The 23,652-nt window shown below is 37.8% G+C and overlaps 1 protein-coding gene across 1 annotated transcript in view; it reads left to right on the top strand.

Annotated features, from left to right (window-relative positions):
- CACNA1I (calcium voltage-gated channel subunit alpha1 I) overlaps positions 1-23,652 on the top strand; it is a 359,066-nt gene that overhangs the window by 282,262 nt on the left and 53,152 nt on the right. The window contains 6 exon segments of the mRNA XM_070947665.1: positions 10,094-10,245; positions 13,034-13,219; positions 17,158-17,275; positions 17,740-17,895; positions 18,904-18,985; positions 21,133-21,302. Coding sequence (XP_070803766.1) covers positions 10,094-10,245; positions 13,034-13,219; positions 17,158-17,275; positions 17,740-17,895; positions 18,904-18,985; positions 21,133-21,302 — 864 coding nt within the window.

Below are 23,652 nucleotides of genomic sequence, written 5' to 3'. Positions count from 1 at the left end.
AGAGGGACTCCGGAGCCTGGGGGGCATTTTTGCCCTCCCAGAGGCTCAAGGAAAGCTTCCAGAGCCCAGGGAGGGCAAAAATGCCCCCTCCCATCATGGTGCAGGAGGCTGACCAGGCCACGCTCACCATGGCCACACCCACTCAGCAACCAGGCAGAGGAGCCCTTGCTAAAATTTTTGAAGCCCACCCCTGACTTAGACTTAGACTTTTATACTGTTTCATGGTGCTTTACAGTCCTCTCTGCACTCAGTGCAGAGTCAGCATATTGCCCCCAAACAATATGGCTCCTCATTTTACCTACCTTGAAAGGATGAAAGGCTCAGTCAATCTTGAGCCAGTGAAATTCGAACTGCCGAACTGCTGGCAATCAGCAGTCAGCAGAGGTAGCCTGTAGTACTGCATTCTAACTACTGCACCACCACGGTTCATAATATAATATAATAATAATACGTTCAGTATCACCAATCAGGCTACACCTCCTGAAAAAAACCTGGTGAAATCATAGTCCCCCTCTTAGGAACTTCTGTCTTTAGCCCAGTCCTAGAGAAATATGAAAAGGAAATTGCTTTGGGTCTTCTTACTCAAGGTCCAGAAATATCACACTTAACAAACATTATGCCAATCCTAAAACAAGGGGTAACTATGCAATTGCACAGTCCTACATAAGGAAGTTCTTAATGAAAAATTCCCTGAAGACAAATTCTAGATATAAAAACGAGAAGACAAGGGAAGTCAATAATATTTGGACTGATAATTCCAAATAAAATTGATATAATCAGTTTTACTAGTTATTTACAACCTCTTTGAATTCTTGAATTTCAATACATATTCAGACTTTACTGAAAAAAGTAGAGTTAGACAGGGATCACCTGTTTCTCTTGATTAGAGTTCATGGATGCCAAAAAACTAAAGCATTAGTATTCATAAGAAAAACAAAGCCACATAGTTGTATAATAAATGGAAATGAAATCAGATACTTACCTTCAAACGTTTAGACATGGTCTTTTCTGCACAGAGGGCTTAGACATTGCACCAGGTAGCTGAAACAATTTTAAAATTGTTGATGACAATTAAGATTCTTCAGAACCAGAAGGATCATAAGCTACCATTGGCATACTATAGGGCAGATTCACCAAAATTTCATAATAAAACATACCTGTTCATCTGACTATAGATAAATAGAAACTGTATATTTCCTTACTATATGATTACTTAATTGCAATTTCTATAAGAATCTGCTTACATATTGCTGCGAGTGCCACACACACCCAGGAGGGACATAAGAGCTTTCCTATCATAGCAGCTGAATTTTGTGTAGCTGCAATGAAAATCAGTACAAAAGTAATACATTTTCACTTTATTAATTTTATTTTCTTTGTTTTACTCTTTATGATCTTTGATCATATTCAAAGTATTTTCCTTCCTTTTATAGACATCTGTCCTCAGATTTATAAAATTTATGGGACGATCAAAAGTCAGCCCCTGCCTGACTACTGACTCACCCATTCAAAGAAAATGTTCCAACTCTGATATTTAGGCCTTAGACAATCAAATAGAAATAAAAATCATATTGCAATTAAGCCCACCTTCAAAATTACAGTACCTCTGGTAGAATAATAAAGAGACAGCTAATTTTCACCAGATTGCAGTGGTCTTTTTTGGGGGGCGGGGGGGGGAGGGGTAGGTTCCAGAGATGTATAAAATCATTGATCCAGGAATGGCACATTCCAGAAACTCCAGAACAGTGTTTCTGTCTAGATCAGGCATGTCCAATCCATGGCCTGCAGACTTGGATAGCTAGTAATGCGAACCCACCACACTGTATAAAAATTTTAAAAAATAAAGTTTGTTATTCATATACATTAACTATATCATATATTTTATATATGGTCTAAGACAATTCCTCTTCACTCAGTGCAGTTCGGGGAAGCCAAAAGTTGACATCTAGGCTATAGATCATTCTATTCCAGGGGCAGTTTAGCAGTTTCTAGAAAAGAATCTTCTGATGTAGTGCCTGGTGTTCTGGATATGATTTTATGGTTTTATGCACAATGGCATTTTGATAGAGTGTTTTTAATTTCTTGATTATTTTAGATTGACTGATTGATTGATTACATGCCATCAAGTTGTTGTCAACACTTAGTAACCACATACCATGTTTCTCCAAAAAGAAGAGTTTGTGGGTTAGTGTTTGGGGTGGGAGTTTGGGGGGGGGTTGGTTTTGGAGGGATTGGTTGGAATTGGGTTTATGGTTTTTTAAAAATATTTTCTTTCAAAGACTAAGAATGCCATTGTGGTATGCCTCTGGGAGGCATACCACTATCATTGACATCTTAAGTCCTCTAACCTTCTCCAAAACAGAAATAGCCTGAAGTTGTGCTGCTGAAATTGACCATTTTGCTGTTCCCAGTGCTGGGAGGGACATAAATGGGATGGTTGGGGAATATGGATTGCCTACTGCTGTTTTAAAATTAACTAAGCCAAACAAACCTTAAATCGGATTTTAAAATATCATTAGTGATTTCAGAAATATTTTCTAGAATCTTTTGTAAGAGTTCCTTTTGGCACTTAGGTCATAAAGCAAGTGATGATATCACTCTAATTTTGTATCTTTGAAAAAATAGAGGACCTTTCTTGCCCAATAAAGCTTGTTTTTCTCAAGCTATGTGGGTGGCTGTAATTATGAATTACGTTTTCCCCTTACTACTTTCCATTCTTTAGCTTTCTGCCTTAATTACCTCTTGTTCCTGCTGATGTTTTGACTTTAATTTATATATCACATTCACTGACAAGCATGTAGTGGCTTACAACGCAAAAAAAGAAATAACAATTTATTTGCTGCCGTTTAAGTTATAATTTAATATAATAATTCAATGCAAATAAGCAATAGCTTATTTCAACAATACTTCAATTATCCATTGCATGCTTTTCACTTTGCTTCTCTTTGAATCATATTCTGTTTGTTCATTTTTCTTTCAATCCTTATCTCTGAGTTTGTTGTTTTCCACTTTCTGTTTCTGGTTTCCTCTGGATGTTCTTTTCTTTTTTCCCAGCTCCTTGAGTGGACTCCTTTTCTGGTACAAAAAGGTCCATTAGAAAAAGATAAACATGTATACAATTGGCTAGAAAACCCCATTGCAAGGAGGAATAGGGAGTGAGCAAGAACAAATGACCTTTTCTGTAATGGACAAGTATGACTTTTAAAACATCACTTCCTCACTATAGTACAGAAAGAACAAAACAGCAGCTACAGAATGTCAGTGGAAGGAAGGAGAACAATCTATTCTTATATTCTAGATGCCATATTCAGTTTCTTATGGTTACTGACATAATTGTTTGGATGGAATCAGAATGAGTATGCTATCTTTCATATTGTTTTTACCAAAATTCTGCTATAGTACATTTGTGTGTATGGCTCACACATAAATACCGTATTTTTCGGAGTAGAAGACGCACCTTAGTTTTTGGGGAGGAAAATAAGAAAAAGGCTGATTGGCAGGTGGATCAGCCTCCCGGAACACCCCCAATCAGCTGTTCCCAGAGGTGAATTTTAGCAATAGGTTCCTTGGTTATGAGCCTTGCTTTTTTTAGCTTTTTTTCCTGTCTCTGAAAGCCTCCAAAACAGCTTCAGAAAAAAAGTCTCTGAAGCTCTGTTTGGGGGCTTCTTTTCTAAAGCTCCGTTTGTGGACTTCTTTTCTGAAGCTTCGTTTCTGATGCTGTTTTCAGCTTCTGAAACCTCCATTTCAGAAGCTGGGCAGGGCTGCATTCGGAGTATAAGACGCACCCAGATTTTCACCCTCTTTTTTGGGGGAAAAAGGTATGTCTTATAGTCTGAAAAATACGGTACACACAGGTGTACATCTAAACAGAAAGTATCAAGAAAGTTTACTTAGTTCACATAGATGTGTACTTGTATTTATGTTGGGACAGTACTACATTTTTTATTTCTAACTTTATTCATTTAGTTTGTGCTTGCAATAATTTCTTGATGTGGTTTATTATGTTTGCCAAATGGAAAAGAGCAGGGGTTTTCAAACATTTTTAGGATGTGGAACTGATCATTTTTTTAAAAATCAGAACACCCCCAATTAAGAGACAGAAAATTGGTTGAGTTTAAGTGACCTTTAATTCCCTTAATTTCTTAGTCATTTCCAGAACCCTAGGGTTTCATACAACATAATATGAAAAACTCCCAGGAATTCTCATTAACTTATTCAATCACATGTAAAATGGGGGGGAGGGGGCTTCAATTGCATGGTTGTGATACCATTTTTACTTTTTTTAAAAAAACCCATCTGTAAACACTGAGTAAGAGAAGCTAGAGTCTAAATCAGTGATGGCTACCTTTTTGCTGTTGTGTGCCAAAAGTGTGGGGAGCATGGGGGGGGGTGTCATTTGCGTAACCACACCCATAATTCAATGTGCCCCGCCCCCACCCCCCACGCATGCATGCACAACCCCCCATGGTGCCCATGCTTTTGGCACGTGATGGCATGGTGGGTCTGGTAGGGCCATTTTTCACTCTCCCCAGGCTCCAGAGGCTTTCTTGGAACCTGGGGAGGGCAAAAACAGCCTTCCCCACCCCCCAGAGACCCTCTGGAGGCCGGAAATAGCCGATTTCCCTACTTCCAGTGGGCCCAGAAGGCCCAAAAATCAGCTGGCCGGGGCACATGCGCACTGGAGCTGAGCTAGGGCAACGCTTGCATGCCCACAGATATGGCTCCGCATGCCACCTGTGGCACCTGTGCCATAGGTTCACCATCACGGGTCTAGACCCTCATTCCTGGTTTTAAAAAGTCAGGAAAGATGTTTAAATAAAAGATAGGGTGCTATGTTATCTGAAAATTAAAAGATTGGCCATAGAAGCTCAAGGCATCATTCTATGCTAAATCAAAAGTGGACCTAAGCCCTTATGCCCCACTCTGGCTGAAAAAAGCAAAAATGGAAAGCATTCTACAAAATGATAATCCAAATTGAAGACAAAAGTATCACTCCAAGTGATTATAAGCAATTATAATTTCCCAATTAAACTTAAGACAACTTCTTTCCCCATTCACTTTTTCAAAGATCAACTAAGAAGTAAAATACAAAATATGTTGTAATGTGATATATGCTGTGGAGACTGATGCCAGAATGAAAACTGATATTTATATCCATAGAAATATACATCTCATAGTGAAACTCTTTTCCTGAATCATTTCAGACCAGCCGGAAAAACCATACACTCGCTTGCACACACACAAACTGTCATATGTCATAGCATTTTGCAAAGGTTAGATGCACGGCATTAATCTTTGAAAACGAAGAATTGCAAAGCTGCCTCTCCTGACTCTTCTGTTCCTTTGAAAGATTTTAACACAAAGGCTAAAATAGAATTACAGAATTGTTTAGTTAGTGTTGGTTTTAATAAGGAAATTTTACTTTAGCTAAGGAAAGGTCAGAGGTAACACATTCAGTGGAACACTCTCTGGGGCAAGGGTCTCCAACCTTGGCAACTTTAAGACTGGTGGACTTCAACTCCCAGAATTCCTCAGCTAGCTTTGCTTCTGGGAGTTAAAATCCACAAGTCTTAAAGTTGCCAAGATTAGAGATCCCTGCTCTGGGGCACATTGTTTGGAGTATTTCTAGATGCAATTGCCTTTCAGAATAAGTACTTTAATAAAACAGTGCAATATCCACTGTGTATTTAATGCAGTGAAATGTCTTATACCAGTTATAGGGCTAAAAGTATAGGTTAAATGTGAAAGGTCCCATATGTTTCATCATTTTTGAGTCTATCGTGGATGCATGCCACAAGCCATCCTACAATATTGCTACTGTAGTAAAATTTGGAAATCACACTACCATTTCAGAGTTAATGTTATGAGTTTCATTTTGTTTTTGCTTTTTAAGTTTGGCAACTGCATCTGCAGGAATGCTTGTTTTCAATAACATTTATGTAATGTACAAGCCATGGACCTCAATATTAGGGGTGCAATGGTTACTTTAAGCTCAGTAGAGATTGTGTTGGCCAAGTATGTTGATTTAAAAATAAATGTGATGTCTTGCGGCTCCCCAGTTGAAAAATAGGGGAATGAATTTCCTTTCTGTAGTTACTTCTTATCCACTTCTCAACTGAGGCCAAAGAGCTTCTACTTCTTATAAACATTAATTCTGTAATTAATGGAAACCATGGCCATCCCAAAAATAACGTAAAGGAATATATGAAAAAAGTGAAATATTAAGGAAGAAATCACTTCAGAAGAATGAGTTGGGGATTAGTGGAACACTGAGAGGAAGTGGTAGGCCAAAACAGTCTTTCCCTAACTGTTACCCTCCATAATTACTCAGCTGGATTTCCAATTTATTTAGAGAGCACTTGAAGAGGAAAGTTGTCTCTGTGATCATAGAATAGAATAGAATAGAATAGAATAGAATAGAATAGAATAGAATAGAATAGAATAGAATAGAATAGAATAGAATAGAATAGAAAATAGAATTTTTTATTGGCCAAGTATGATTGGACACACAAGGAATTTGTCTTGGTGCATATGCTCTCAGTGTACATAAAAGAAAAGATACATTCGTCAAGAATCATAAGGTACAACACTTAATGATGTTAGCTGTCCATTTTAGATCTTGCGATATGGTAGAACCTAGAAATTTGAAGGTCTCTACTGTTGATACTGTGTTGTCTAGTATTGTAAGAGGTGGAAGTATGGAAGGGTTTCTCCTAAAGTCTACCACAATTTCTACGGTTTTGAGTGTATTAAGTTCCAGATTGGAATTACAGGGAGGTAAAAAGGAAGTACTTCATGTGAGGAATTTCTCACTGCTATCCAAAATGGCTGGTTTTAAAGAAATAATAATAATGCAGAAAGCTTTATACTTTGCATATTTCTTAAAAGTAAATTGTATTATTGCAGTGTACATTCCTAGGCTTCAATCCTATGAACGCTCATGTCAGAGCAAGTCACACTGAAACTGACTTAAGAGCTGGAGTGGTTGTGTGTCTGTGTCTGTGTGTCTGTGTGTTCCATATTGCTAGAGAAACTTAGAGCAGATGAAAATTGAATCAATCATCCCCACCCTCCTCTAATTCTGTTTTTGATTTTGTATTTAGGGGACTTGGGAATCGCAATCAAATCTCTGGCATGGGAAAGTGTACCATTTCCTTACGTGCACCCTTTTTGCCATATTAGTATATTAGTATAATATTCAAATTAGTGTAATTATAATTAGTATAATTCAAATTAGTATAATGTCACTGATCACTATTCTACAATGAAGTGTGGAATTGAAATAGGAAACCAGGGAGAAAATAAACATTTTTGGGCAGCAGTTGTCAAAATCACTTGATGAAATAAAGAGATGTTTTTGTGAACAAAGCACTCAGGAACTGGGATTGGTAATGCTGAGAAAAGGATCGGAGGGCAGATAGCTAGGGAATTGATCCTTCTGTTCATTCAACTAAGTAGAAGTGCATTTTCCTATTTCAGTGAGTGAATGTTATTTGTAATTTCCTGGATGGCTTTGAAGTAGCCTTTCCCAAATTGCTATCCACTGAATGTAATTTCCATGATCTTAGCCATGATCTTCCATGATCTAGTGCATCTAATGCATATTTCATTATCACAATGAATGGGAATAATAGGAATTGTAACCTAAAACATCTGGACTAGGAAAGGATGGTGTAAAAATCCTGATCCTAATTTTCTATGCACCCAAGGTTTAATAATTTTATTCACTAGCTTTAAGTAAGAAACATGGTTGCAAAAAATGACTAATAATTATTCTGTGCAGAACACTTCTAGTTCTGAAAGCTACTTCACACATTTGATGAAATGAGCTGCAGCTCATGAAAACTTATGCCTTATAATAAAATGTGTTAGTGCTAAATGTGCTATCAGATTCTCTGGTTCTTTCATTTCTGGTTTCTATATTGCTGTAATCCCAGTCTATACAATTCACATATAAACTAGAAGTAATATGAGTGACACAGATTCAGTAGAGCACAGAATTTTGCTATAGATTTCATAGAATATTATAGGTATATTGTATCATCATTATCATCACCATCATCCGTTTCATCTATAAAGTCAAGGTAATATACATACCACTTCTTTTCCAGATTTATTACAAGGTTAGCTATCAGAGAATGACTACCTCATGTCATTGGTGAAATCTGAACCAGTTTGCCACCAGTTCACTGGCCACGCATATGTGCTGCGCACCAAATGTGCGCTGCATGTGTGCATGCACAGTGTGCTGTGTGCATGTGCATGCACGCTGTGCACCAAATGCATGCTGTGCACACGCGCCAAAATGAGGCTTGGGAAGGTAAGTAGAGCAGCAGGATCAGCTGTGCCACATGATTTAGATTTTAAATCGCATGGCACAGCTGATAGTTGGAAATACCGGTTCAGAGGAACCAGTAGCTTTTTTTTTTTACTACCGGTTCGCCCAAACTAGTAGTTTTTATCACTACCGGTTCGCCCAAACTGGTGCGAACCGGTAGCATTTCTCCACTTCCTCACATTCATCCAGTAAACCTTGATAGTTAAGGACATTTAACAACTATGTTACACTGGCTATCATGCTGTAGTTCACAAATAAAACAAATTCCCATTGAATAAAACAATTTCCTATGGATCCTACATTATCGCTTTCTATAATATCTATGTGGACTAAGTATATGGTCTTGGTAATTTCCAGATTAGGTTAAATACCAGAAAGCCCTATTGTGCCGTGTAACACAAGCCATATTTTTTAAATGTTTCCTCAGCTTAATTTTGCATCCCCTTTCTGGGTTACTCTCTTTCTTTTTTTTGGTTGCTACATTTTAACAGGTCATGGCTTACTGCTACCTAATTCATGCATGTTGATATTCCTTCTAGTAATTTGTTAGACCACCTGAGAAATTACAGGTACTCCTCGATTTACAACCACAATTGAGCCCAAAATTTATGTTGCTAAGTGAGAAATTTCTTGAGTGAGTTTTCCTCCATTTTACGAATTTTCTTGCCACATTTGTTAAGTGAATCACTGCAATAGTTAAGTTAGTTAAGTGAATCTGGCTTCTCCGTTGACTTTGCTTGTCAGAAGGTTGCAAAAAGGGATCACATGACTCTGCAACCGTCATAAATATGAACCAGTTGTCAAGCATCCGAATATAAATCACATGACCATGGGAATGCTAAAGTGCTCATAAGTGTGAAAAATGGTATTAAGTCACTTTCTTCAGTGTTGTTGTAACTTTATTTATTTATTTATTTATTTATTTTGTCGCATTTCTATGCTGCCCAACTCCCAAGGGACTCTTTGAATGGTCACTAAATGAACTATTGTAAGACGAGGACTACCTGTAATGAAGAATGATTATGATAATAGGGTCAATTATGTTGCTAGATGAAAGCCAGAAGAAAGCATGGAGAAAATCAGAGTGGGGTTAGTAAAAAGATGAAATTAGTCTTTCTATCCTTTAAAATGGAAATGCATAAACCTGATGCTTTCCGAGTGTTTTAAGATTTGCCATTCTATCATTATGAAGTTTTGTAGCCATACTAACATATAAAAAGAAATCCAGTGATTACAAATATACTTCAAATATTGCTGCAAAACAGTGTTGTGGAATTTGCACAAGCAATGACCATATCATAAAGTAACAATGGAAATATTTTGAATTATATCATGAAATCATCATAAATGATCACTGGGGCAAAAATAGCAAATCCAACCTCTACTTCAAAATTAGAGGAACTTCCACAGTTCTCAGTTGCCTTTAAGTACTGAGCAATTAAATCATTTTTTTTTAATGAATAAATTACCAGATTAATAGACACTGCAGTGCTGGAGTGAAAGACCACACAAATTAGAAAGGAAATTAATTAGAAAAGGGAAGAAAGGAGGGGAAAATATCAACATTCATTACATGCTGGAGAGATGGTAGCCTTAGAGGTTTACATTCATGTACACTTTGAAGAAGATATTTGAAAAGCTCCAAATGCCTTTTTTTTAAAACGCAGGTGCTCCCATTTCCTGTATCCCATGCAGAAAAGTATGTGACATTTCCTAAATGCATTTGATGTCTTGGCTTCTTTCTTTTGCCTATAGCCAGAGGAGCTGACAAATATTTTGGAAATTTGCAATGTTGTGTTTACCAGCATGTTTGCCCTGGAGATGATTTTGAAACTTGCCGCTTTTGGTCTCTTTGATTACCTTCGCAACCCATACAACATTTTTGACAGTATCATTGTCATCATCAGGTAATGACAATTCAAATCTCTATTGAATCGATAATGAAATGTTGCATAACAGCAGTGGATGATGGTAGCTAGCTTCTTGCCATCCAAATTAGAGTAGATCAAAACTAAGTTGTATCTACTAATTGTTAAATATATGTGTGCCCACATTGTTATAATTCATATTATTTTTAAACAAATCCATTTTGCCCAAGGGTGAGGATTGGGATTAGTAGTGATGAATTATGTTTACATCATTATTTTGAACTAGCCTTTTAAATTAATACAGTATAATTACCCAAATTTATGTGCAGAGTTAGGCAACCTGAAGATTTGATTATATTTCAAATTTTGCCACCAGATTATCAGTGATATACAGGTTAGTCTATGTTTACTTATTATTAGATTTTTTTTAATACTGCCTTTACTATTTTTTTATAAATAAGGTGGTAAACATACCTAATACTTCCTCCTCCTCCTCCTATTTTCCTCAGAACAGCAATCCTGTGAGGAGAGTTGGGCTGAGAGAGAGTGACTGGCCTAAGTCATTCAACCAGATATTTGCTCTATAAATGAATGCTGCCAAATGTGAAAGCAGGAATATCATGTTAAATCCTTACTAATTATTTTTTCAGTTTTATAGTGCTATATTACAGGATCAGCATAAGACATAATTTGTGCAAAACTATAAATATAACTAGATTAGTCCTTGTTTAATGACCATAATTGGGACCAGCAACTCTGTTGCTAAGCAACAGATTTGTTAGGCGAGACATTACATGACTGAGACTCGTGATTTTACTGCCAGCTTCTTTATTGATCCTACTTGGGACGCTGCAACCTCAGTAAATGCTCACTGACTGCAAAGCACACAAATCTCAGTCATGTAACTGTGAGGACACTGTGAGGGCCACAAGCGCTAGAACCTGTCAAAAAGTTGTTGTTTTTCAAGACCTTTGTAACTTTGAACGGTTGCTAAAGAGGGCCTTTATTAAAGCGAGATTTACCTGTAAATTAAAATGTTATTCCTAGATATGACATTCAGTTTCTATCTCTTCTTTCTATATTCAGAATTCCTGTCTTTAGAAACCTACAAAACTGCCTTAATCTATGGTTAAACAATGGCATTTCCTCTGCATGTAGCCACAGCCATCTGTTTGAATATATTTAAAAAGAATTAGATGAATTTTTTGTGTCTCTAGAGATATAGAGGCTACTTTGCTTGATGGAAATGGCAGTCTTAATTATTGATCAGACACGTACCTACATAGAAGAATCAATTGCATGGCGTGGCAGGAAAGGACTTTGGAGATTATTTGATTCATTCCGCTGCTCAGTGCAGGAATCTTTTCTATAGCATCCCTGATAGATGGCTGGCCAGCCTCACTTTCACCACTTCCAATTAAAGAGTGTCCAGCGTCTTCCCCCAGGCAGTCTTATCCATTGTTGAAAAACTCTTATCGTTAGGAAACTTCTCCTGATATCCCACAGAAATCCATTTCCCCATAATTTAATTTCCACATTTTAAACCTATTGTGGTGTCTTCTGGAACAACTCTGAAAAATTCTGCCCTGTCTTCTACATGACAGCCCTTCTGATGCTTGAAGACAGTTATCATGTCTCTGTAGACTCCTCTTCCATACTCAATGCCTCCAACCATTTGTCTTACTTTTTTTTTCTTTCAGGACCCTAATTAACTTGGCTGCTTTCTCTGGACATGTTCCATTTGTCAATGTATTTTCTAAAATGCTGTGCTCAGAATTGAATGTATTGTGGTCCAATCAAAGCAGAATAGAGAGGAATAACTTCCCTTGATCTTGACACTATACTGAGCAATGGACACATTTGCCTCTAGCCTCTTCACCTTCTCTTACAGCAAGGCTGTGAGCCTGCACTTGCAGCATGTTTAATTATTGTCATCTTTAGGGAAAGAAACAAACATGGCACAGCCCCTGCAGGTGACAAGAACAGTTCATATTCTTTATATGAACAATAAATAAAGCAAAAATAAATGCCTCTTCTTTAAGTTCATCCACAGCTCCCTGTTTGTTTATTCAGTTTTTTTTCTCTTCGAACTGCTTCCTTATATTTTTCCTGAAGTTGCTTCAAATAGGATGGCAACAAATGATGCTCCAGTGGGCAATCAGTAGTGCAATGTGCATCATTCAGGGAACAGTAATCTGTGTTCTCCCTAATTCATCTTCCCTTTGATCCTCTTTCTCTTTTATTCTTCCCTGCCAAAATCCTTTGCTGTTACTCTTTGCTCAATTAATGAATTTGTTTGTTCACCCTCTTCACTTCTTCAGATATATCTATATCTATAAATACACACCCACATGCATACATACACAGAAAAACAGCCCCCACCACCACATAAATATATTCTTAGACAAAACCACACACAAACACACAATTTATTCAAAAATATATTTACACAATATATTTTGATCACAAATGCTTAAGTCAAATATTGTTTTAGTTGTATCAGATTGGTCCTTCCAGGTCTTCTGGATTTCTCACCTTCCATAATATCAGTGGCCTTTCTAGCTAGGGTTTATAGAAGGTCAAGGAAGCCTTTGGATTATACCAGAAACAATTGAATTATAGTTACCAGTGCATCTGATGGAGAAATCTCTTATCCTCACAAATGTCCTCATACATAGAGTCTGCTTAGAACCTAAACCTAGTGAAAGAGGACTGAATGAAATGGGTTGTTTATTGAATCCCTTTTATTATTTTTCCAATCTCATTATGGTCTTAGCAGTTTCTCTCTCACTTTTGTGTGTCCCCTTCTGATTGCTTTTATCTACAGCATCTGGGAGATCATAGGTCAGGCTGATGGTGGCCTCTCAGTGCTGAGGACATTCCGTCTCTTGAGGGTGCTGAAGTTGGTGAGATTCATGCCTGCCTTGAGGCGTCAACTTGTGGTGCTGATGAAGACAATGGATAATGTAGCAACCTTCTGCATGCTCCTCATGCTCTTTATCTTTATCTTCAGGTAGGAAGATGAAATGCATGCTGAAGACAGTAGGGCCTGTATATGTATATTTCTGTGTATGTATGCATGTGGGTGTGTATTTCTTAATGGAAGCAGAAAGATACCAAGGAACTAATAAGTGAACATGGAAGATTAATATAGGGTGGGCTCCTTTTCTAGCTTAAATACTGAGAAAGGAAAATATCAATACAGGCAAATTAAATATCTGAGCCTAAACCTGATTTCCCCATCTTGAATGCTTTCCAGATGTACAGACTCAAAAGTCCCAGAATTTTCAACAATAGTTATGCTGGCTGGAAATAGAGAGAATTCAACCTTATATATCCAGGAGTGCTCTAAGCCATCAGAGCAGTTTTAGGCTGTAGTGGGCTGATACCAGCTGCATCATTGATACATGTAGTTAGTGCGTTTATTTATTTATCTTCTAGAGTCTGGAAGACGTACAACAAAACAAAAACTCAAGGAAATAATAAAAATAAAATAAAACCCTTACAATCACATAAGGTTAAGGGCTTCATGGAACAAAACTTTATGAAAAGCATTGAGGGGAAACATGTTCCAGAGCACTAGAGTACAGAGAAAGCCTGCTGCCTGATCCAAGTCCAATGAACTTACCATATAAGGAGACTGTAATCAGGTTCTGTCAAGATGACCAGACTGGATGAACAAAATCCATTTTGGTAAAGCAATATCCTATACATTCAGATGCTAAACTGTGCACCAATAAGTTGTGCTGGCTACAGCCCATCTACTGCCTTCTAGACCAGCTGTAGCTTTCACCCATGTAGAGGTCCAGGACATCAATATAGTTTGCAAAAGAAGGATTTTGACTATCAATCAGATGTTAACTCCTTCAACCTTAGATCAAAAGAAAGGGAAGTTAATTAAAGCTAAAACCAGTCTTTCCTAATCTGCTTTTCTGTAAATGTTCTAGACCAGCGGTTCTCAACCTGGGGGTCGCGACCCCTTTGGGGGTCGAACGGCCATTTCACAGGGGTCACCAAAGCCCTCTCTCGCCCCCCCCCACGCCTTCACTCACCCTCACCCTCTGCCTCTGCTGGATCGCCCTGTCGCCGTTCGCTTACCCCGCCCACTCCCAATCTATTGCTGCCTCCAGAGTCCCAGCTGATGGCTAGAGGGAAAAAAAACTTAAATTCTTGCCGCAGGGCTTCAAAGAGCCGCCCTACTCTCAGCTGTTTTGCAGAGGGCTCTGTTGCTAGCTAGCTCCAAAGAGGAAAATTCCTGGAGCAGATTTTTTTTCCCCTAGCTATGCTGAAAAAGCGAAATTGAAAGTAAGCAGGGTCTTTGGTGCAACGTGACAAAATGAGGCAGAGAGATTTCTTTTTCTTTTTCCTCACCAAAAAAGGTAGGTGCAAAACTGCAAACAATGGGAAATTTAGGGCAAGAGGAGGTTCAAGATTTTAAAACACAGAAGAAAAAAAGCTCTATTTAACTAGGGAATTGTAATAATTGAGATACTATTAATTGCATATTGTGTTGAAAGCAGAAATGGTTAAGTTGTGGTTTGGAGGAATATATGTGGGAAATTATTTGGTTTATTATTATTGGTAAATATAATTAATTGATTTGTAAGAAATTGGATTGCATGGAAATAATTGAAATATTCATGTTCATATTGATTAATATACAAAAAAGGTAGTTATATAACTAATTGATTTATATTAAAATGTTGAATTTGTATTAAACAACTGTATTACATAATTAACCAATGTGAGGATGGATATAAAAATAGATGACAATGGGAAGGGGTATAATATAGAATAGAAGGGAAAAATTGAATTTGATTAAGATTAGAGATGAGGATGAAGGGTAATATTGGTTTTTTTAAAAAATAGATGAGGAATAAATATGGTAAAAAGGAAATATAGAAATTGTAAATTTAATTGAAATGACTAAATACTGTGTTGGAAGAAATATCCTTCTGGGTTCTGCTCCAAGTGGGGAAAAAGACACTGGAAACATGGAGACTGCTTGGAAAGATGGTTTAATGGTGGACAGGATCACATGGCTTGATGGGGCCCATTGTGTTAGTTTCTGTTGCTATTGTGTTGCAAATGTCCTTTGACAAAGGATTGACTTTCTGCCTCTGGCCCATTAACAAAGGGTGGGGGGCAGGAAGGTGGGAGCTGCTTTGTCTATAAAATATGCTTCTCCATTTCTCATCCAGGGAAATATAATATTCTGCCTTTTTAATATTTCCCAAAATATTTCATTCTTCTAGGAAAGGGGTGGGTGCTAACCTCCTACAACTGTTTAAATTTGTGAACCGGCCAAATACTCTGTTCAAAGAAAATACGTTGTATGTTTGTATGTGTGTTTCTAATTATTGATATTTATTCCTATTTGTTCTCTTTTATTCTTTAAAGTTTAACAATTCATTCTTTATCTTAATATTTGTTTGGGGTTGGCTTTCTTCCCTTTCATCTTTTTTATTGTACAGCAATCTTTCTCCTCAAACCTACAACCTCTGTCTTTTCTTTCTTACTTACTTTCTCTTCCCCCCCTTCTTCTTCTCCCTACTTCCTCTTTCTTTCTCCTTCTCCTCCTCTCTTCCTCCCTCTCTTATCTTCACTCCTACTCTAATTTCCCTTCCCTTCCTTCATCCCTCTCTATTGCTGTATCCTTTTATGCATATGGACTACTCAGAGGGCTGAAAAAGTTATTTTTGACTGGTCCTCGCACTTTTGACCAGTCCTCAAATTTATGACTGTCCTCACATTTTACGTTTTTTGCCCTATCTTATACCATGTTGAAGAGAAGCAGTTGTGAAATGAGTGACATGGTTGTTAAGAATGCTGCACGGGCATAAATGTGAGGATGGTCGTAAATGTGAGGACCAGTCAAAAGTGTGAGGACCTGTCAGAAATGACTTTTTTCAGCCCTCTGAGTAGTCCCTATACACATAGCCATGGCCACCCGGTCACATGACCAGCTAGCCACGCCCACCCGGTCACATGACCTCCAAGCCACGCCCACAAAATAAGCCACGCCCACAGAACCGGTAGTAAGAAAATTTAGAACCCACCCCTGGTTGGGGGTCACCACAACATGAGGAACTGTATTAAAGGGTCGTGGCATTAGGAAGGTTGAGAACCACTGTTCTAGACCAATGTCCTCCTGATGTTTTGAATTATAATCTCCATCATACCATACCAGTATGGTCATACTGGATCAATATATTAATTCTGGTTAGGGATGCTAAGAGGTGGAATCTGAAATATTTTGACATTCTCAGAGAGGAGATGCTGAGTAATATTGTATTAATGTCCACTAGCTAGTTACCTTTAGTGCCTTCTGTTCAAGAACAATGACATCTTTCAGTATTTTTTCAGTTTAGCCAAATTTCTTTGCCTTTAAATTAAAAAAAATGCAATAAGGCTAGAAGTTTAATAAATGAATAGTTAAAATGAAAAAAATCAAAATAAATCTCACAATACTTCAAGGTAATCAATAAGTTTTGCTTTTGTATTGTTTTTACTACTAATGGTGCATTGAGAAATGAAGTTGATGGGTTTTTTTCGGGATATATCTGAGGAGGCTAACCAACACCATCAGTTATGAACACTAGAGGTTCCATTTTGATCCCATTTCATAGGGTTGTTTTACATTTGGGGAAACTCATAAAGATTTCCGTACATGTTTTGAAAGGGAATAATAGAGTGTAAATAATTTAGATAATCATTATTTAAGAATTTGAAAACAAGCAGACATTGATTGATGCTTTACAGCTTGCCTTCAAAAGTTGTGAGTGCTCCATCACTGGAGGCTTTTAAGAAGAGACTGCACAACCATTTGTCTGAAATGGTATAGGGTCTCCTGCTTGAGCAGGGGTTTGGATTTGAAGACCTCTAAGATCCCTTCTACCTGTGATGTTCCATGTTCTTTTAAAAACCATAAAACTTTTTTCTTCCCTACAGCATCCTTGGAATGCACATCTTTGGTTGTAAATTTAGTCTTAGAACTGACACAGGAGACACAGTCCCTGACCGGAAAAACTTTGACTCCTTACTTTGGGCCATTGTCACTGTATTCCAGGTGAGTCCAAAGTAGGGCAAGGAACAAAGAGGGGATAGAATTTAAACTTTCAATCTTCTTATCATAGAACCGTATTCCATTGTGTTTCCATAAAAGAGAGCTGATATAGACTGGTAATACTTTCTCTTGAAATTTACTGACTTTCACAAGCAGAACTGCCCTTCCTATTGTATCTTTCAAACTGCAGTAATCTGTGGGTATCACTCCTTTCCAGAGATTGCCACTGATGATGGCCTAGTACAATATAGCTAGAGGCATATGCTCATAGAAATCATGTCATGATTGCACCCTTTCCCGTGTTATGCAAAAAATTAGAATAGAAATATTAGAAACTTTTCCTGTTGGCAAATTATTTTGATAGTATATCTTGTTTTTTTAATCTATTTATGTACTGGAAATACATATCCCATATTTCTGCCATTTGTTCTGGACTTAACTATATAACCTTAAACTTTACCACTCAGATCTTGACACAGGAGGATTGGAATGTTGTACTTTATAATGGCATGGCCTCAACCTCTCCATGGGCATCACTTTATTTTGTTGCTCTCATGACCTTTGGAAATTATGTTCTCTTCAACCTACTGGTGGCGATCCTAGTGGAGGGATTCCAGGCAGAGGTGAGTTGCTACAGCAATTGCTTTCAGGAAGGTCAGTTGCAAATAAGGAAGAGATTCAGAATCAGATTTCCAATGACTTATAGACATTGTTTTGAACAACAGTTGTTATCACTCCCACCAATACATACAGTTTCCATGAGGTGGAGCTATTGGAAGTTGAATTCTGACACATTGGATACAGTAAATACAGAGTGGAGGGAGATTGTTTTAAATCATGTTTTGTTGTTAGTGATCGTGGAAAAGTATTCATGAGTATATGAGTTCATGAGTATATGACATCTAAGGATAGAAAAGACATGCATTTGGAATACAATTTAATGAACTCAATTTATTTTCTTGAAAAATGTGCTCAAATCAGAAATGCATATAAAAACATTACTATTTATTGAATCAACTTATATGGCTGTTCATTCAAAAACAAAACAAAGCAAAGAGAAACCATATGGTCTGACTGTGAAAACCTAGGAATACTATCTCCCAAGATGGGCACATTCAAATATCCAGGGAGGGGGGAGGAATAAGGTTCCTAATGCCTTACAAAAACTAGAAGGGTCATAACAAATTGCATCTGGAGGTGAAGGGACATTCATGGAGGTAGATGATACCAGGGAAAAGGCACACTTTGTAGGCCCAGCCTGATGACATTGGCACAGAGAAGAGACCTATAGCAGGCCCAACCTGAAGGAGCATGTGGGATTATAGTGCCTTCCAAATGTTTATATTAGTTGAACCCAGATTATAATATATACACATTCTCAAATGAACTTTAAAAAATACAGATGCTGTTTTAGTAAGCATTATAAAAAGAGAAAATCGAGCCATTCAGATATTCCTTTCCACCTAATAATATGAATGCTATTGTTTCTTTCATGCAGTAGTATATTATCCAATTATTTCCATAAAGTATTTTTTTCACCTTTGCAATTCTCTGAAATCAAAGGGAAATCACTCTGTTGCTCTCATGATGCTCACAATTCCCAGGTCTTTGCATTTATTTTCCCAATGCAGGGTGATGCTAACCGCTCATATTCAGATGAGGACCAGACTTCATCAAATATTGAAGAATTTGACAAGTTCCAGGATAGTTCAGGTATTAGCAGGAAATACACAATGTGTATGTCTATATAAAAACATATAACATATTGGAAAGTATCCTTCCTTCCTTCCTTCCTTCCTTCCTTCCTTCCTTCCTTCCTTCCTTCCTTCCTAAGATTCTTTCCTTCGTTTTGCTCCAAGATATGCTCTGGATCCACAGAGAGGAATCCTTCAATCCATTTACATTTCCAGTTCACAAACTTTTCTAAGGAGTATTTGCTGCATTACAGTGCAGAAATTCAGATGCCCTTTCTTCTATCCAAGATGCATAATTTAATTCAGAATGTAACGGAGGCTTAGGCAATCCTGATAAAATTAAAATAGTTTCATTGGAACAACAATAATGATGATAAAAGTGTTCAAATCAATTTCTCAGTTGAGTTTCAATCAGACCCCTAGTGCTCAAACTGCACAAAAAATAGTTAACTTTCAAAACCATAACAAAATATCTAGTGGCTACTGATTTAGCAACACCGAATTTTGGATGAATTAAATCAGTAAAAGCCAAGATGAAAGAAATTGATCAATACATTTGGGAGAGCAATCTGAACCTAGAATTACATGAGGCTTGTCAGATCTCTATTTTGCTGCCCTTGGAGCCATGATTACTGAAAAGCAGCGGTACAATTTTCTGACATTTTGAAATGGATGAAAACTGTTGTATAAGCTCTAAAAGAAGTATGTCACAAAAACAAAATAAAAGCCCAGGCCCATGCAAGTGATATGATTTTGCACACTTTGCAAGTTTGAGCCACCTTAAAAGCATCAAGCATGACCCTTGGCTGCAAAAGGTTTCTTGCCAAAGTTAACAATTCAGAATAGTTTAAAAAAGCAGGAGAAAGCCCAATTATATAGATTATAAAGCTAAGTCAACTTGCAGGAACAATCTATGTTGGAAGGAGTTCAAAAGATCTAAGAAAGATGAGTCCAAGCAATCACTTTTGGAAACAAAGGTTGAAAAGGAAATCAGAACTTCAGCATTTGAAGACCAAACACGAATGAGAAATTGTATTTTGCAATATTTTTCTGAGTAATGTTGTATGTTTTCTTCACTCCAATTTCACACCATACATGCCAATGGCTATAAAAGTCCATTTCCCCCATTTTCAATCAAAAGAAGGACCAAGAATATAATAATATAATATATAATAATAATATTATTAGAAAGAAAGGGTCAGCATATGGGGGGTGGAGCAATGGGATGGTAAAGTATTATATAATCTGTTATGAATTTGGATTTTATTTTGGAGAAGCCACAGGGGAAGGGGAGGGGGAGGGAGGGTTAGGGAGGAGGGGGGGGAAAAGGGGGGAAAATTTGTATTTGAAAAACTTTTTCAATAAAAAAAAAAAAAAGAAGGACCAAGAATGATATCCAGCGCCACAAATTATTCCTGGTTTTTAGTTTTCTTTTCTAGCCCAGTATTTCTCATTTTTGTTTACCTAAAATTGCAGTACATATACAGAATCTGATGCTAGCTAGGAACGACGACAATTATAGTCTCCAACTCATCTGAAGAATGAAAAATACATTACACCATTCCAATTAATCTTTACTGCTTACTTTTACTAAATTTGGGATTTGGGATGAAATGTGCAAATAAAATGATGACACAAATTTCATCCCTTGCATACTTGCGATGCAGGAGTAAAAGTGGTGGTGCTTGCTTTGTGATTTCATGACATACATTTTGTCATTCTGGTATCATTGTGGTTAACTGCAGACACCTGTTCATTCAGCACAAGTTTACTTCTGAACTGTTACCACTGGACTACCTTTGCCTACTCTAGTAGTTCTCATTCTGTTACAGTGAAAGAAACTTGTGGTGGTAAATGTTAAGCAAATGTTAAAGGATAAGGTTTTTTTCCCCCACTTTAATGGAGCAGAGTTTCATCAAATATTTCCAAGCTTCTGTAAGCATGGCATTAAAAACATTGTTAGAATAGGAACATGAAGAAAGAGGGGGAAAGGATTAATTTATTTCCATATTGTTCCTTGTTTTCTACAGGCATAACTACAGGATTAGAATATACGTATGTTGAACTGTTTATTTTACAGCACAAATTACTTTAAAAAATATCTTCCCTGGGTATTCTCTCTCTTTCTCCCTGTGTTTTGTCTGTTTTGTTTTTATTTTTTCTCAGATCCAAAGCTTTGTGCAATTCCCATGACTCCAAATGGACATCTTGACCCCAGCCTTCCTTGTCTAAACCAGCCTGGGGCAACTGCTGGAATGATGAATCCATCCCGCAATACTCTGCAGTCAGATATCCTCATGGCCCTGGAATCTCGGAAAAGCAGCGTGATGTCTTTAGTAAATGAATTTAAATCCATCCGCAACACACTTACGTTAACAGTCATATATTAGGATCATCTTCCAACTCCAATATCTGAGAATTTGGCCTTTAATTAGTGGAATTGTTATGTAAACTTTTCCACTTATATGTTCTGCAATCAGTATGCTTGATTGCTATCTATGCACTTTCCCTCTTCCCTCTTCATTTAACATGGTAGAAAAGGGGATAATTGATTATTTTGCCCTATATTGAAAGGAATAGGATTATACAAAATAGCTAAGAATTGATACCGAAGCTCTGCTGAATAGTAGTTAACACTGGCTGTGATGTACTAAAAATAAGAACTAGGCCAATGCAATGAAAAGTATATCTAGTGTAAGTGTTTACTTTCCTAATTTACAAATAAACTAGCTTGATGTGCTGAAAGGACAGTCGTTGACTCTGCAGATGATTGTATCATACTTTCTTTCGTTATGACCATCAACTAGGATGATAATTTGGGAGTCCAACATAGTCTGGGGGAGTTAGAGATTTCCCACCCATACTGGACACAGCCCTAGACTTGGAGAGGAAGAACAAAGTTCTTGGCAAAAAGTGTTCTTGAATGATAATAGTCATCATATTAAAGAAGACATTTACTTGAATAGGATTCACAAAAGGAGAGCACATCTTTTTCAATTGTGTTTGCCACCTAGAGAGAAGTGATGAAAGATGTCTTAAATCCACAACAGACATATAATATTTGGCAGAGGCTCAGCCAGATGCTTCATTAAATCATAGGGGTATAAGCAAGGAGAGCAGGTACAGCAAAGCTAGGTTTGAAAAATTGTGTTACTATAGCTAATTTCAATAAGTAGTTTTGGCCTTTCTGTGGAGTTGATTTCCTGGTCTGGCCTACCTAGTGGAACTGACACCACCTGGAGTCTTATAACTATTTCCATTAATATTACTTTTTTTTAAAAAAAGGCTATATTGTAAATGTTTAATTAAGTGATTCATTGCATTAATTATGTATAATTAAATGTTTTTAATTAAGTTTTCACTTAAAATGCCCTTGAAGTGATGTCCCAGTGCCTGGAGGCCGTACGGATCTGGATGGGGAGGAACAGGCTCAGGCTCAACCCATCCAAGACCGAGTGGCTGTGGTTTCCGACGTCCCGATATAGTCAGCTAATGCCATCGCTGACTATTGGGGGCGAATCATTGGCCCCCACGGATGGGGCTCGCAACTAGGGTGTCCTCCTGGATTCACGGCTGTCGTTAGAAGAGCATGTGACGGCCGTGTCCGGGAGGATTTTTCATCAGGTTCGCCTGATCCGCCAGTTGCGTCCCTATCTAGATCGGGACTCCCTACACACAGTCACTCATGCCCTCGTTACTTCTCGTCTGGATTACTGCAACGCTCTCTACATGGGGCTCCCCTTGAGGTGCACTCGGAGGCTCCAACTGGCGCAGAGTGCGGGCCGCGCGGGTGGTGATGGGAGCGACTTGGAGTTCCCATGTGACACCTCTCCTGCGCGAGCTGCACTGGCTCCCGGTGGTCTTCCGAGTGCGCTTCAAGGTTCTGGTTATCACCTTTAAAGCGCTCCATGGCTTAGGACCTGGTTATTTACGGGACCGCCTGCTACCACCAATAGCCTCCCACCGGCCAGTACGCTCCCATAGAGAGGGGCTCCTCCGGGTGCCGTCGGCCAAACAATGTCGGCTGTCGGCCCCTAGGGGGAGAGCCTTCTCTGTGGGGGCACCTACGATTTGGAACGAGCTCCCCCCGGAGATACGTAGGATCCCGGATCTGCGCACCTTCCGCCGCGCGCTTAAGACTTTTCTATTTTATCAAGCTGGCCTGGCCTAAATCTCCCCCCTTTTTAAATGTGGAAATTTTAAATTTTTAAATTTTAAATTCGTCTTTTTATAGGGGTATGGGTAAGGCATTTTAAATTGGGGAGCCATTTTAGATTTAATTCTGTTTTAAACGTATTTTAATTGTTTATATTGTATGTTTTTAACTTTGGCTGTGCACCGCCCCGAGTCCTTCGGGAGAGGGGGCGGTATAAAAATCTAATAAATAAAATAAATAAATAAAGAGCCAGTTTGATGTAGTGATTAAGGTGTTGGCCTAAAAACCAAGAAGCTGTAAGTTCTAAAATGGGGAAAATAGGAGGAGGAAGGATTATTGTGGGTATTCATCACCTTGAGTTATATATGAAAAAGGGCAGGATAAAAACAAAGAAAAGTGATGCATCAAAAAGGAGAACACTGAATGTTTGTAACATCCTCAGTTATTGAGTAATATGAAAAGAAACTGAAAAGTTTATCTCATTTTTCCATGATGTATTAGTCCACTTATCTATTTCCTTACTCTGTTTT

The sequence above is a fragment of the Pituophis catenifer genome, unplaced genomic scaffold (assembly GCF_029215685.1).
Source record: "Pituophis catenifer annectens isolate HBS135680 unplaced genomic scaffold, rPitCat1.0.hap2 SCAF_7, whole genome shotgun sequence".
Classification (NCBI taxonomy): domain Eukaryota; kingdom Metazoa; phylum Chordata; class Lepidosauria; order Squamata; family Colubridae; genus Pituophis; species Pituophis catenifer.
The sequence above is the reverse complement of the archived record's forward strand: the minus strand, read 5'-3'. Positions and strand labels throughout refer to the sequence as shown.